The 13,998-nt window shown below is 47.1% G+C and overlaps 1 protein-coding gene across 1 annotated transcript in view; it reads left to right on the top strand.

Moving 5' to 3' along the window:
• The first annotated feature begins 1,636 nt into the window (after nucleotides 1-1,636).
• The window catches only part of ESCO2 (establishment of sister chromatid cohesion N-acetyltransferase 2), a 19,861-nt gene continuing 7,499 nt past the window's right edge, over nucleotides 1,637-13,998 (top strand). The window contains exons 1-3 of the mRNA XM_009895472.1: nucleotides 1,637-1,689; nucleotides 3,882-4,597; nucleotides 4,848-4,884. Of these exons, the coding sequence (XP_009893774.1) occupies nucleotides 1,637-1,689; nucleotides 3,882-4,597; nucleotides 4,848-4,884 (806 nt within the window). The remainder of the gene's footprint in view (nucleotides 1,690-3,881; nucleotides 4,598-4,847; nucleotides 4,885-13,998) is intronic.

Raw genomic sequence — 13,998 nt, 5'->3', positions numbered from 1 at the left:
AGTGACAGGACGAGGGGGAATGGCTCTAAACTGGAAGAGGGCAGGTTTAGATTAAACATGAGGCAGAAGTTTTTCCCTGTGAGGGTGGTGAGGCACTGGCACAGGTTGCCCAGAGAGGTTGTGGAGGCCCCATCCCTGGAGGTGTTGAAGGCCAGGCTGGAGGTGGCCTTGGGCAACCTGGGCTGGTGGGAGGTGTCCCTGCCCTTGGCAGGGGGGTGGGACTAAATGATCTTCAGTGTCCCTTCCCACTCAAACCATTCTGTGATTCTGTGAAGTGTGGGACCTCTGGGGTGAGGGGCTGGCTGGCACCTGGACTAAGAATGTTTTGGGAAGGTGCAGTGGTGGAGAGCTGCTCTGGAAGGAACTGGCTGTGTGAGCCTCAAGTTAATGGTGCAAGCGATAAGAATTGCTCCCCCTACACATGCACCACCATTCTGTGATTCTGTGAAGTGTGGGACCTCTGGGGTGAGGGGCTGGCTGGCACCTGGACTAAGAATGTTTTGGGAAGGTGCAGTGGTGGAGAGCTGCTCTGGAAGGAACTGGCTGTGTGAGCCTCAAGTTAATGGTGCAAGCGATAAGAATTGCTCCCCCTACACATGCACCTGGACTCTCCTGCCAACAGTGTGTCTTTGTCCTACCTTCTCCCTCTCACCTCCACGATATCTCATTTCCCAGGTACCTGCAGGCTCGCTCTTATTGCTCTGTGATTCCGAGGCATTGCCTGCCCCTCTCTCGAAATTCCCTCTGCCAGTGCTGATCTGTGCTGAGGTTGTACAGCTCCTGCTGCAGCTAATGCAGCTCCTGGCTCCATCCTCTGCCATGTCCTTGGGGTTCCTGGGCTTGACAACAGCTTGTCGTGTCTGGGCTGTCATCAGTCACTGCTTCCCCAAAACCGCATTAACGCGGGCAGGTTAGGAGGAACTTCCCCCTACTGGCAGATGGTTGAATAAATTATTATTTCTAGCAGTTTATGCATATTTATTATTAGGCTTCTTGGATACAGGGTATTTGCTTATTCTGGGGTTTCAGTCGTGAAATGCCACATAACAGAAGAGTGAATATTGTGCAATAATTATCTCAAACTGGAAGATCTGGAACAAACGGCGTTGAGTGTTAAAGTGGTTAAAATGGCTACTGCGTTAATGAAGGCTAAAGAAGTGTAGTTTATGGTGTTTGGCAAGAAGGGAGCTGGGAAAGAGACTCTAAAAGTCTGTTGGGTAAAGAGCTGTCTGGGTAAATGCCACCGTGAAATCCTCATGGGAATAAACTGGCCATGAATATAGGCAGGAGCAAGAAGGTTTCTAGGAACCACGTTAGTGGGGTCTGGAATGAACGCAAAAATTAAAACACTTTTCTGAATTACCTGACTGTGTTTCAGAAAAGGACATTTAGGATGTGTTTGTCCATGGTGACAGAATTGGACTTGACCTGGAAGATCCTTTCGGCGTGCACTTGTTTTATGGCTTACGCTCAACTGAAACACAGCCCTGTGTTTTCGTCTCTGAACTGCTGCCGTTCAGTGTTTCCTTCCCTGTCCCCCATGTTCTCTTCCTTCTTTATTAAGCTTGTTTGTTTTCTGCTGGAAATCTTTTTCAAGCTATTAAAAATGTGTTCTTGTAGGCGCTCTGGTGAAGACATGGCAGCTGTTACCCCACGGAAAAGGAGCCGTAGTTCTTCTGATACCGATGGGTATGTTAACTTTTTGTAATTTTTTTTTTTTTATAAAAACATCTTAATTGCTGCACGTAGAATAAAATACGTGTTTAAAATCCTGGAGAGCTTTTAACGTTAAGTAGAAAAGACATTAAGATCATTCTGAGATACAGTTAGCATCAGCCCACATTTATTATTCAGTGACTTACAACATTTTATATTGGACTGAGCACCTTGAGAGATTTCACCTAATATTTAGGGAAACCGAACCGAAAAATTATCCTCAATCTGTAGCGTAGCACAGAATTAGAAATGAGAGAAAGCCACTACACTGAGCTGGTACTTTGCAGGCCCACGTTAGCAGGTTGCATTAATTTGCACAAGGGCTTTTTTTTTTTTTCTCTCTTATTAAGGTAAGGCATCTTGTTTTGGCAGTCACCTCTGTCAGGTGCGTATCCCTCCCCGTACGTGACAGTCACACACAGGCCCAGCCCCGAGTAAGGCGCAAAACCGGTAGAAACCTAAAACCCGATTGTTTAGAAACTTAAGAAATAAACCCGCTAATGTTTGCATTTCTTTGTGGTAAAGCCTCAGTCTTTCGCATTTGGAAAGACTTGGATATACAGTACAGAAATACTGAGCTCAAATTATCTGAATAGTCTTCTAGTGTTACTAGAAAAATAGATCTTTTGTTACGCATGCCTAAAAAATTATAGATTTCTTTTTTTTTTTTTTCCTCCTAAATCTAGTGGAGGAGAAACCACTGGCCATGAACAAAGTTCACGGCTGTGCTTTAAATCTGAAAGAACGCATTATTTCTCATTCTTTCGTAACTCTGCCGGCTGAACAGATTTTTCTCCTGCTTGTCCTGTACTTCCCCCACAAAAATATTTCGGTGGGGAGGGGGGAGACCAGGAGCGAAGTTTGATTTCTGAATTGGGAGGACAAATTCCTGAGCTAGGGTGTAAATACTCGCTGAGGAAACGCCGCGCTGTGTTGTGTGCCGAATAAGTCACAACCAGGAATGCTGAACATATCCTCTCTGTAAATGCGTATCTCCTTTTGGGCGGTAGGTTCAGAGGCTATTGGTGATTTACTGATGAGGGTTGAGATTCTGAAATAGCTGTCAGAGCGAGATTTTGGTGCGAGCCTTTTGGAAACTGGTGTGAAATATTGTGAGATCCTCCCCCCTCCCCCCCCCCAGCTTTATCTGCCTTGCATCTGGGGGATGCACAAGCATTTTTGGAGGCACAAAGCTGAATTTACACAGTTGGTCTGAAATAAATCAAGGTGGGTTTTTTTATTTTTTTTTTTTGTCTCCTTAATCATGAATAGTGCTGATCCTGTCAGCGGCGTTCCAGAAAGTAGAATGTTGCTCCCAGGTGTTTTAACAAGTTCAGGCAGGAAAACAGATTTGCTATTTAAAAAAAAAATAAATGTGGAGAATGGTTGAGACAGTCTGAGGCCTTTTAATATTTGTATATTGTATTTCATGGAATCATAGAATAATAGAATCATAGAAGAATAGAATCAACCTCCCCAAGCTGCCGTCACCAGTAACCAGCCTCAAAACCCAGAGCCCGGGGTAGCTAAGGTCTTGGGGGAAGGAGAATCACAGAATCACAGAATGGTTTAGGTTGGAAAGGACCTTGAAGATCATCCAGTTCCAACCCCCCTGCCATGGGCAGGGACACCTCCCACCAGCCCAGGTTGCCCAAGGCCACCTCCAGCCTGGCCTTGAACACCTCCAGGGATGGGGCCTCAACAACCTCTCTGGGCAACCTGTGCCAGTGCCTCACCACCCTCACAGGGAAAAACTTCTGCCTCATGTTTAATCTAAACCTGCCCTCTTCCAGTTTAGAGCCATTCCCCCTCGTCCTGTCACTCCATGCCCCAGTAAAAAGTCCCTCCCCAGCTCTCCTGGAGCCCCTTTAGGCACTGGAAGGCGGCAATAAGGTCTCCCCGGAGCCTTCTCTTCTCCAGGCTGAACAGCCCCAACTCTCTCAGCCTCTCCTCATGGGAGAGGTGCTCCAGCCCTCGCATCATCCTCGTGGTCCCCTCTGGACATGCTCCAGCAGGTCCATAGGTATTTTGATATTTGTATATGTTCCAGGGCATATATCAGTACAGGCAGGTAGGCTGAGTGAAAATTGTTATTTTAAGTAAAACGATAATTGAATATCTTTCAGTCGTACATGTGAGGTTTTGCTCTGTAATTATTTTTACAGTTCCTCCCTAGCCTTCGAGACACCTGTGAAAAGAACGATCGGCTTTGCTGAAGGTCTGTCTCCGCACAAGAAATCGAGAAATAATTGGTTTGCTTCTCAAATGAAAGGGTCGTCGAGCTCCAGCGATGAGACGAGAGAAAGTGAGGTTTTCCCCGTGAAGCCGGTGCTGTCGAGGCGGTTGGATATTTCACCCCTCCAGGCAGCCAGCGTTCCCGCAGCCGCACAGAGGGAGTCCGCGGGGAAATTATCCCCAAAACCCGCTGCCTCCTACAAGCCCCTTGTGCCTGTGGTCTCTTTTTATAGCAAGGAAAAGCGGTACCTTACTCCTCTTGAGAGGAAACAACTGAACGAGAACCACCCTTTGGGGGAGAGGAGCAGGGATGAAAATCTCCCAGCTGCCAGCAGGACTGAGAAGATGAACGGGAACTCGAGCAGGAATACGAGCTCAAAGCCAACCAAGCACCCGACCAACTCCAAGCATGGCAAAACTCTCCCCAAGACGCTTAAGAAGGCGAAGGGAGACGTTCCACCGGCAAAACCCAGTGTGGAGAAAGAGAATGTGAATTGCTTAATTAAAAAGAAGATGGATTCGCCTTTCCGAGTCCTGAGCATGACAGTTAAACCAGCCCTGAAACTCCAGATGGGAGCAGCGTTCTTTTCTGCCAGGAAGAAATCGCACTCGAAAAAACCTCTTGTCGACGCTAAGTCGCTCCAGGGTGTCCCCAAATCTCTGCAAGAAAATGATCAGCCCGGCTCACCGACAACTGCAAAGTCTAATTCAGCTGATAGAAACAAAATTCTGGAGGCGGGTGGTGTACTGAGAAGTATTCCCGTGCCGCAGAAGAAGGGAAATGAAAACAGGGAGGACTCTACAAGCTGTGCAAATGAAGGGAGAGATTCGGCACGTGAAGGGAAAACATCTCCGCGGAAAAGCGGGAGCGCCTCTGGTCCCTTTTGTGCTTCCAGGGCTGGAGCCGCAGGAGGCAGCGATGCAGAGAAGGTGGTGAGTAGAGGTGTCGCCAGGGCCCGCGGGGGCCTTCAGGGGACGCGCGCGCAGCTTGCTGAGCGAGCTGGAAGCAACGCGTGCGCCAGTTATTGGGACGTAGGGTGTTCGTTTAGATATATTGGTGGATTTTGCCTAAGAAGACTTTCAGAGATTTATACTGTGATAAACCTCCAGGAAGTTCTTGTCGGCATCCCTGTCTGGCGCTAGCTCTCGGTTGCGGTGAAATACTCCATTTATGATGGCTGAAAGGAAAGCTTTCTGCACGAAGTTTTTACAAAAGACACAACAGACAATATTTATCTTTTCTTTTTTCCCCCACCCCCGTGATAATGGGCAAAGCCATCAAAGTTTTGAAGTATTTTTTTTTCTTTTCTTCTTGTTTTAATAAATGTAACAAATGCCGGGTCTGACCTTGCGGAGTTTTGTGGGAGGTCACGAGCCCGCATCCCGGGCGTTCTCCCAAGATAACGTGTCTGCCTGCGAGACGTTACCTTCTCAAAGCTTCTTGAGAGTTCTGCTGCTGTGCTCTGTGAAGCCAATTATATATTTTTTTATTTTTTTTTTTCCCTCTGCCAGTGAAGTAGTTGGACAGAGAAAGCCAAATTGTTTCTAGAACGTCTTAATTTAGAGATTTCTCCCGGGTCGCAAGACGTTGCTTGCTGGTACAGCCTGTGCTGTAATTCACGGGGCGCTAGCAGGCTTTGGTCTTTTTTGGTGATTAATTTCTGGGCAGGAACTCCGTGCGCTAGTTTTGCGGCTCCCTTCTCCAAGGAAGCGAGGCTAAGCCTAAGTTCTCCTGCTTTAACAAACCAGCACTGAGTTTTCTGAGCTGATCTGCGTTTGAAGCACTTTAACCTTTTTGTATAGCGCTGAAGAGGTACAAGCCATTTTTACCTGTTTCTGCTTTAGCGGTGAATATACCCGGTGATGCTCAGAATTCTACAGTGATGGAAAAGTGTTGTTTTCAGGGGTTTTTTAAACATACGCTTGATTCTTGTGCAAATATGTTTAGAAGTGCCGGAGTGGTTAAACTTTGCAACGAGTCTCGCTTATCGCCAACCAGTTAGTTCTGGCCAGACCTCGCTTTTCATTTTACGATTTGCCGGAGAATTGTTTAGCGTGGGATGCGGATTTCGCTTTCTAGCGCGGGGCTGAGGTGTGAAAGGCGAAGGTGGCGGTGGAGCGAGCGCGGCAATAAAAGACAAATTCGGAACAGGTTCGCAAACTATTTCGTTACACTTAATGCCGTATTTTGCCGTTGCCTTCCGGCACCTGAAACGTGAGGGAAGTAGGAAAAGCCACTGGAATAGCACTGTATGGGGACTGAAAGGAAGTGGTGAACAAGCCGGGAAGCTGTTTTTATAGGGCTAATGTGTTTTATATTCCTGTGCCCGTTCAATAAAGGATAGTTTATTGCCTCCTTTGTTCACCTGCGCTGTTTTAGTATCTCTCGCACGTTCCTGGCTTGATTGTCAATATGTTTTTACAACGCAGCCTTAATAAAACACAAATCTTAGCTTGTGCAATCTAATCTTGCACGTGCAGTATAAAAAAAAACCCAAAAAAACCCAAAACCCAAACCCACACTTGAAAGCATTTGATTCTGCTGCGACGGCAGGTTTTTTTGTGTTGGCAAACTGATTTCCCAGAGGGTAACCAGCGGCATGGAGCCTTTGAAGAGGGAACTTAGCGACTGAAGGCGGAGCAAGTTTGGCCTTGATCCGCTCTCAGGTTCAGCTACAACCGGTGGCTTTACCTGACGACTGTCCGGGGTTCCCGATGAGATGGGAAATAACATACTGTCGGATGCAAAAAAAAAAAAAAAAAAAGGAGCGGAGTTCAAGGCAAAAATCAGTTTGGTGAACTTTCATTGTTAGAGAATGTTTCCCAGAGGCTTCTAAAAGCTGTGAAGATGGATGGATGTAGAGAGAGAATGGAGCGCAGGCCCGGGAATGCTAAGGTGAAGAAATGATAGGAACCTCTACAGTTAAGATTTGCTTAAAAACAAAAGAAAAAAAAAAAAACAACCAAACCAAACCCAACCACATCCTGCAATAAAACAAAAGCAGGGGCTTAAGTAGGTGTTAAGGTGTTGAGAAGCAAAATCCATGCTCCTTGTCGGAAGCTGAATCGGGTCTGACAGCAGTGCGACCCAATAATCGACACTTCATGGTGGTGATTAATGCTCCTTGCGCGTTTGGCACTTGAGCTGTCTGTGATTCCGTAGCTGCTGTCTGAGAACTTCACTGGAGAGTTTTCCTTTTGGCCCTAAAAAAATTGTCTTAATTTATAGGATGTTGACGAAACCAGTTCTTCTGCGACCCCCGAGTCGGATGATTGTATTATTCCCTCAAGCCAATCTCCGCGTAAGGTGAATAAGCGAGGTGAGTGGGATTATACATACCTTGGGCTACGACTTTTGTTGCCGTAGGAAAACGAGGTGAAAGATGATGAGGAAGAGACCTCATCTTGGGTTACCAGCAGGAGCAACTCTGCTGAATTCCCATGTTGTTCTCTAATTCCGTGTTTAAATAAGCTGGCCGGTAAGGATGGAGATTCAGCTGTCTCCCTGATGAATCTCTCTGAGTGTTAGGCAGTATGTAAACTGGTTTTTGTCCTGATGTCTAACCTGTGTTACCTCTTTGCTTTGCAACGTAGCCCATTCCTGATAAGATTTGGGAAATGGCTGTATTTGAATCCTATTATTAGGTTTTTCCCCATTCCTTTCTCCTGGACTGTTAACCCTGATTCTTTCTGCTTTCCTTTTTCAATCTTGATTTGATTGTTTGTTTTTCGTTAGGCATCTGATTTTATTTTTTTTTTTTCCGTGTATTCCTGTTCTCCAGGCTGAGCTGTGTCTTTCCTGGTGTGGTACTCCCAAACCAGTCTCGATGGGAGCCGTACCACCACCGATTAGCAGGAAGGGAATAAATCATACCTTTCACACGCAGCGAACACGTACATTTCCACAGGAAACTTTGGTTGAGGAGAGATGCTTTTTAAATTAAACTCTTAAACACCCCTATGTGCTAGCTATTACCTGCGAAGCTTTAAGCATCTATTATTGTTTACTCCTGATGGTCACCACGGAAACTCCGTTCTCGACTTTATGTTCTGGCAGTGAATTAGTAACGATAATTATTTAAATATGATTATTTTATTTTTTTTTTACTCCTGGTCCACTTTGTCCCCTTTCTTATGGTTAGTTCACAGAGACCATATTTCCCTGCTAAAGGAAGGGAATTTTCAGAAGTTATATATAAAGACAATTGTTATTTTTCTTCTTGGGAATCGCAAGTGATAATAAAAAGAAAATATGTTGCTTAAATATTATTTTATTAAGGCAAACTGATGTGTTGGCCTCTACCTGCTGTCTCATCTTCCAAGTATGCGCTAACATGTGCCAGTATGTTTGCAGAAGTTGAGGTCATGTTATTTTATCCTAATTTCCTGGTTTCTCCGTTTTTTTTCCCTTTTAAAAAGAGGCAGAATTTGCTCTTCCAGCCTCAGCAGCCCTGGGTTCATTCTGTCCTCGCGAGTCTCAAAGTTCCCTTTACGTCTCTCCCCAGCTGTGGAAGTTCACGTCTCCTTTGGGTCTTAATAGCGCTAACGATCTCCTCGCAATTAATTCTTTTATCGATGACTGAAATAAAAAGGCGCTGAGTGGTTTGTTATCGTTTCTCATCTGGTTTTAGTGTTTCCTCCTCTTTTGGGAGCTGAAACCTCTGGTTTTGCCCCTTGCCGTTCCAGGATGCTTTCCTGGTACTCTGACCTTCCCGGGTAGAGCTCAGTTTGCAGTTTGGCTTTTCTGCTTTCAGTCCCTCGTGTTGCTGCTCAGCTTTCCCCTGGTTTTCTAATCCCATTGTGATCCCTTGCCTTGCCAGGGAGAGAAAAAAATCGTGATTTAGCCGTGTTTGTCTCTTACTCCGCTTCTTTCTGGCGCATCTGGTCTTAATGTGTTTCTTGCAGAAATCGCCAGCCCCCCTGAGCTTTCCGCCCCCCCTCCCTTTAGTCTTGCTTCACGTGGGAACTTATTTATCTGCTTTTGGAACGTAGTGAAGTTTGTTTTATTGAAGGTCACCGTTTCTCCGTGCCGCCGCCGCCTCCTCCTCCTCCTCTTGTTCTGAGGAGTGGCGTGCTCTGTGCTGCCGGCCGCTTTCCTTTCTGCTATCTCCGGCTCTGGAGAAAACACTCCCCCTACTCTGTTTTCCACCTGTTTATAAAGCTGTTGCCATCGCGTTCCCAAAGATTGCCTCACCTTATTTGCCCTCCGGGGCTTTTCCCAAGAAGTGTCCTGGCCCTCTAAGACCCTGCGTTTCTAGGAAGCCATAGGCTTTTTATTGTTTATTAGTGTCGTCTTCGTGACTTCTCACCATCTTTTCCACTACTGATATTAACGGGAGACTTTTTTATTGGGTCCCGTTCCCTAGAAACAACCGGTTCATCTTCGTGGTATGTTTTCGGCAGGCTGTTGAGGCCGCTCTTCTGCTTATGTTTCTGTGATTCCTAAGATGTCTCCGTCCAATTTGTGAACGCAGTCAAAATACGAGAGCAGAAAGCAGCCTACTACCTAAATTTTGTACGCTCGAGGGAAAGTATATTCCTGACTAATAATTTCCTTGCTTTTACTCACCAAAGTCTTCGCTAAATCGTGCTGAGCCCCTCATTTCCCAGCTGCTCTAGGGTGGAGAAGCTATAGGTTCAGGCTTCCTCAGCCAAAATAATGGAAAATGGAGAAACCTGTGCTTGGTTAACGCTCTTAATCAATAGCCAAGGAAACACTGAACTACTGCGGCAGAAACTTCTGCTTTATAATTCCAGTGTGAGAGGGGAAAGAACCAGATAACCCGAGCGATGTCACTGCCGTGGATTGAAGGTGACTGTGGCTGGATACCACTCAGGAACGTAACTTTTATATCCTGCAGCGTCAAAAGCTTCCCAGTACTCTTACAAACTCTTGTCTGTAGAGTTCAGTTTCACTGTTGTGGGTCATTTTGAAGTCTCCTTGGTGTTTGAATTCCTGTTTCCCTCTGTGTTCTGCAGCTACAAAGGATTCTAAACCGCAATAACTTCCCTCATCTTTTCCAGCATCTCCTTCAAATGCTGTTGTCTACCCCATATTCAGTGCACCTCCCACCGGCAAGAAAAGGTAGGTTAATCTTTGCTAACTCTCTCCGAGAATGATCGGAAGTGTCCTATCTGCAGAATCGTTATTTTTTTTAAGCGAATTAACTCGTTCTAAAAACGATAGCTCAGCTTTCTCCCAATCCTTGTAAGGTTTGGGAGTCTGGGCTGTTTATTGTGTTGGCTTTTTTTTTTTTTTTCCCCTTGTAAAGGGAAGATGGAAGTTATGTTTAGGGGGGTACTAGCCCGTGAATAAGGAAATACACATTTGCTTGCTGCCTGTAGTACACCTTCCTTGTGAATTTGTACACATTATCGAGTTATTTTTTTAAGTAAAAAGGAAATAAGTGTTTTCTCTTCGCTGTTGCCAATGATGAAATCATTAGAACAGGGGGGGGATTATTTCATGATATATTTATCACCAAGAATGTCGCAGCCTTGCTGCTGTTTGGGCCCCGAAGAGGGATTTTTATTGATTTATTACTACTTCTGTGTGTTCCGTATCTCCGTATCTGGAGCGTCCATAACGAGCAGTAACTTTCAGTCTTTATCTACCGGTCGTTCATCAGGGACCTGCGTCTCCCGTCAGCCGGAGACCTTCGACAGCGCTAACTACAGATTAGCGTTGGTACCAGAGTTATCAAACCGAGTTGTCTTTACTCGGTTTGGCAAGCGCAGCGGCTCAGTGTAACATCACGTACGACGAGCTGGGAGCTGTTGCTGCCCCTTGCTAGAACCTGATCGATGGTCCGACTTTCTGTATGTCCCTTTTCGTCTGTACCACAGACAGCAAACGTAACGCGCGGAGGAGTTTAGCCCACCAGCATCACGGGTCAGTACGGCAGCCATGCCTCTGGCATGGGCGTTCTTTGCCCTGTCTGAAGCGATTCTGCGTCGCCAGCAACCTTTTTGAGCTAAGTTTGGGTACGTGGGCTGCGGCGTGTGCGGAAATGCGACGCTGTGTTTAACTGGGCCAGTTAAACTGCGGGTCCCTCGTTGGGTAGCGCTGGAAAGGCTGGTGGGACAGATCCGTAGCTCTGCTCAGACCCCTCGGTGGCTCTTGCAGGAGCTGGCAGCTTCTGCGTCGCTCTCACACGTTACCTCCTTTACCAGCTAAAGCCTACGGTATTTGTTTTTAAACTGTTAAAATGAGTCACCTTTTTTTGGGAAGCCCCGACTTGTTAAAGTTCTACAGAGCTAAAGATTTCGGTGGGCTCGATTACCTGCCTGGAGCTGGTGGTGTAGAATACCTGTGTTCTTTAAATTTAGGGTCAAACTGGTCTCTCTCCGCTATCGGGGTCATTGCTTTTCCATAGCAACTCTTCCCCTGTGATACGCTTTTGTAAATATTACGGTGCTGTGGCTGACGCTGACCACCATCTGCGCTGGTAGCGCTCCGAGAAGCGGCTGGGTGCTATACAGAAATCGCCTCAAGTGCAAAGATCAGGAACTGCGCTGCTCTGGGTGTGTTTTGTATTGCACTTAGTTTTTTAACTTGTGAAATTTTAGTAGAGAGCGGCGCTAGGTAGCGGCGCGCTCAGAAGTTTTGATCCAGGTGCCGTAGGCAAGACAGAAACTGTAATAAAAATGGGTGAAAAGGATTAACGGAAGTCCCTGTTGCTCCTCCGCTTCCCCATGCTCACCTGAGGGGGTTTTCATAAATCTGCCGGGCGATGTTTGGGATTTAGTGCGATGGAAATGAAGCGCGAGCGTGTGAATTTTGCTTGTTGGTTCTGTAAAAAAAACCAAACAAACCAAAACCAAACCCCAAACATGATCTGTGCTTCTGGTTAGCTTCTTTCTTCAATTAATTTGCTGCTGTACTCGTAGACCTCTACTGGCAAAAGCCTTGTTTTCCCACACAAGAACCAGAGCTACTAATCCCTCTCCCATATTGAATCAACTTCTGGCTACATTTTGTTAACAATAAAGGCATTCTAAGCCGAGTTTATTGTGAACATAAAAAAAAAAAAACAAACCAAAACCAAACCAAACCACTTAAAGTTGCTCCTAAAAGAGCCAAAATAAACCTTCCACGGCTTGTCGCGCTACTGGAGTCCTCTGTCACAGAGGTGTTGAAAGAGAGATCCGATGGCAATATTTGCTTTGCTTCCTCATGTGGCTTTTACAAATACCTTCCGTGGTGCAAGTGGAACCCTGGAATGTGCGGAAACCCTGGTGTTTGTGATTAACCGAAAATCCGTCTTGGATTTCCAGTTGTCCCCTGGGAAGCTGATGAGCCCAGGCTTTTCCTACGTGAAGTCTCTGCTTTGGAAAGTCTCCTTAGTATCCAAATCTATAAAATCGTTTGGTGTATCTCTGCATTAGTTCCATGTTAAGGTTTGCTACACACCAGTTGCAATTTCCCCCTTGAAGATTGCTTAAGAAACGCCACCTTACCTAAGCCTAAAGGTAGATTAGGAAAACTGTGCTGCTATTAACATGATGTGCTTCCCTGTAGCTGAAAACCCGCGTCGTAACCTTAAAAACTCACCTAAAGCCTCCACGTCTGGAGCTGAATATGATAAACTCCTCTTTGGCCTTGCTTCCGTCTGCTCCCCTCTTTGGGAAGCTGTCCCTGCTAGATGGTGGAGGAGAGCTGAGCCCCAGGACAGAGGGTTTTTTTTTTCCCCCCGAAACGCTGCCGCTGCCCCGATCTGAAGGGGTGTTGGCGCGAGGGGCTGCAACTTGTGGTGCTGGAGCAGCAACGGAGCGGGGAAGGGGTCTTGTGCCCCCGGGGCTGGATGGAGTGTGGATTTGAGGCCAAACTGTGGCGATTCTTGGGCATAACCTTGTTCACGAGGTCGTGTCCGCCTGGATCAAATCCTAGATGAAATGCTTCCTGGGATGTTGGAGTTCCATTTTTCATTTTCTTCCTTGAGGGGAGAGTGGCGCTGCATCCAGTTGCATCCAGTTCAGGGCTCCCCAGTTCAAGAAGGACAGGGAACTGCTGGAACGAGTCCAGCGAAGGGCAACCAAGATGATGAGGGGATTGGAACATCTCTCATATGGAGAAAGGCTGAGGGACGTGGGGCTCTTTAGTCTACAGAAAAGAAGATTGAGGGGGGATCTTATTAATACAAATACTTAATGGGAGGGTGCCAGGGGGATGGGAGCAGTCTTTCTTCAGTGGTGCCCAGTGATAGGACGAGGGGTAATGGGCAAAAGCTTGAACATAGGAAGTTCCATCTTAACATGAGGAGGAACTTCTCTGCTGTGAGGGCGGCAGAGCAGTGGCACAGGCTGCCCAGAGAGGTGGGGGAGTCTCCCCCTCTGGAGCCATCCCAAACCCGCCTGGACGCTGTCCTGTGCCACTGCTGGAGGTGCCCCTGCTCTGGTGGGGGGGTTGGACTGGATGATCTCCAGAGGTCCCTTCCAACCCTGACCATTCGGTGATTCTGTGATGTGGTGTGCGCCCCTAGAGTCAGCTAAACGGGAACGTGAAGCTTTGCAAGATGATTTCAGATGATGCTACTGTCTCTGCTGAGCCTAGCAGGGTAGGACCTTTATCCTTGCCTCGTATCGCGCTGCCCGGAGGTCTGGCACTTCACAAACCCCGAGCCCTAGAGTCAGCTCAGACTGGTCAGGGCTGGAAGGGCCCTCTGGAGCTCCCCCATCCCACCCCCCGCCAGAGCAGGGGCACCTCCAGCAGTGGCACAGGACGGCGTCCAGGCGGGTTTGGGATGGCTCCAGAGGGGGAGACTCCCGCACCTCTCTGGGCAGCCTCTGCCACTGCTCTGCCACCCTCACAGCAGAGAAGTTCCTCCTCTTGTTAAGATGGAGCTCCTCAACCCATCGAAGAGCAGATGTGTTTTAGGTGTGTGATCACAGCTGTAATTTTACGCACGAATTAAGTTAGGAGCATGTCCGTGGGACTGTTTATCATAGAATCGTAGAATGGTTTAGGTTGGAAGGGACCTTGAAGATCATCGAGTTCCACCCCCCCTGCCATGGGCAGGGACACCTCCCACCAGCCCAGGTTGCCCA

This window comes from Charadrius vociferus, unplaced genomic scaffold (genome assembly GCF_000708025.1).
Source record: "Charadrius vociferus isolate BGI_N301 unplaced genomic scaffold, ASM70802v2 scaffold41, whole genome shotgun sequence".
NCBI classification, from domain to species: Eukaryota; Metazoa; Chordata; class Aves; order Charadriiformes; family Charadriidae; genus Charadrius; species Charadrius vociferus.
The sequence above is the reverse complement of the archived record's forward strand: the minus strand, read 5'-3'. Positions and strand labels throughout refer to the sequence as shown.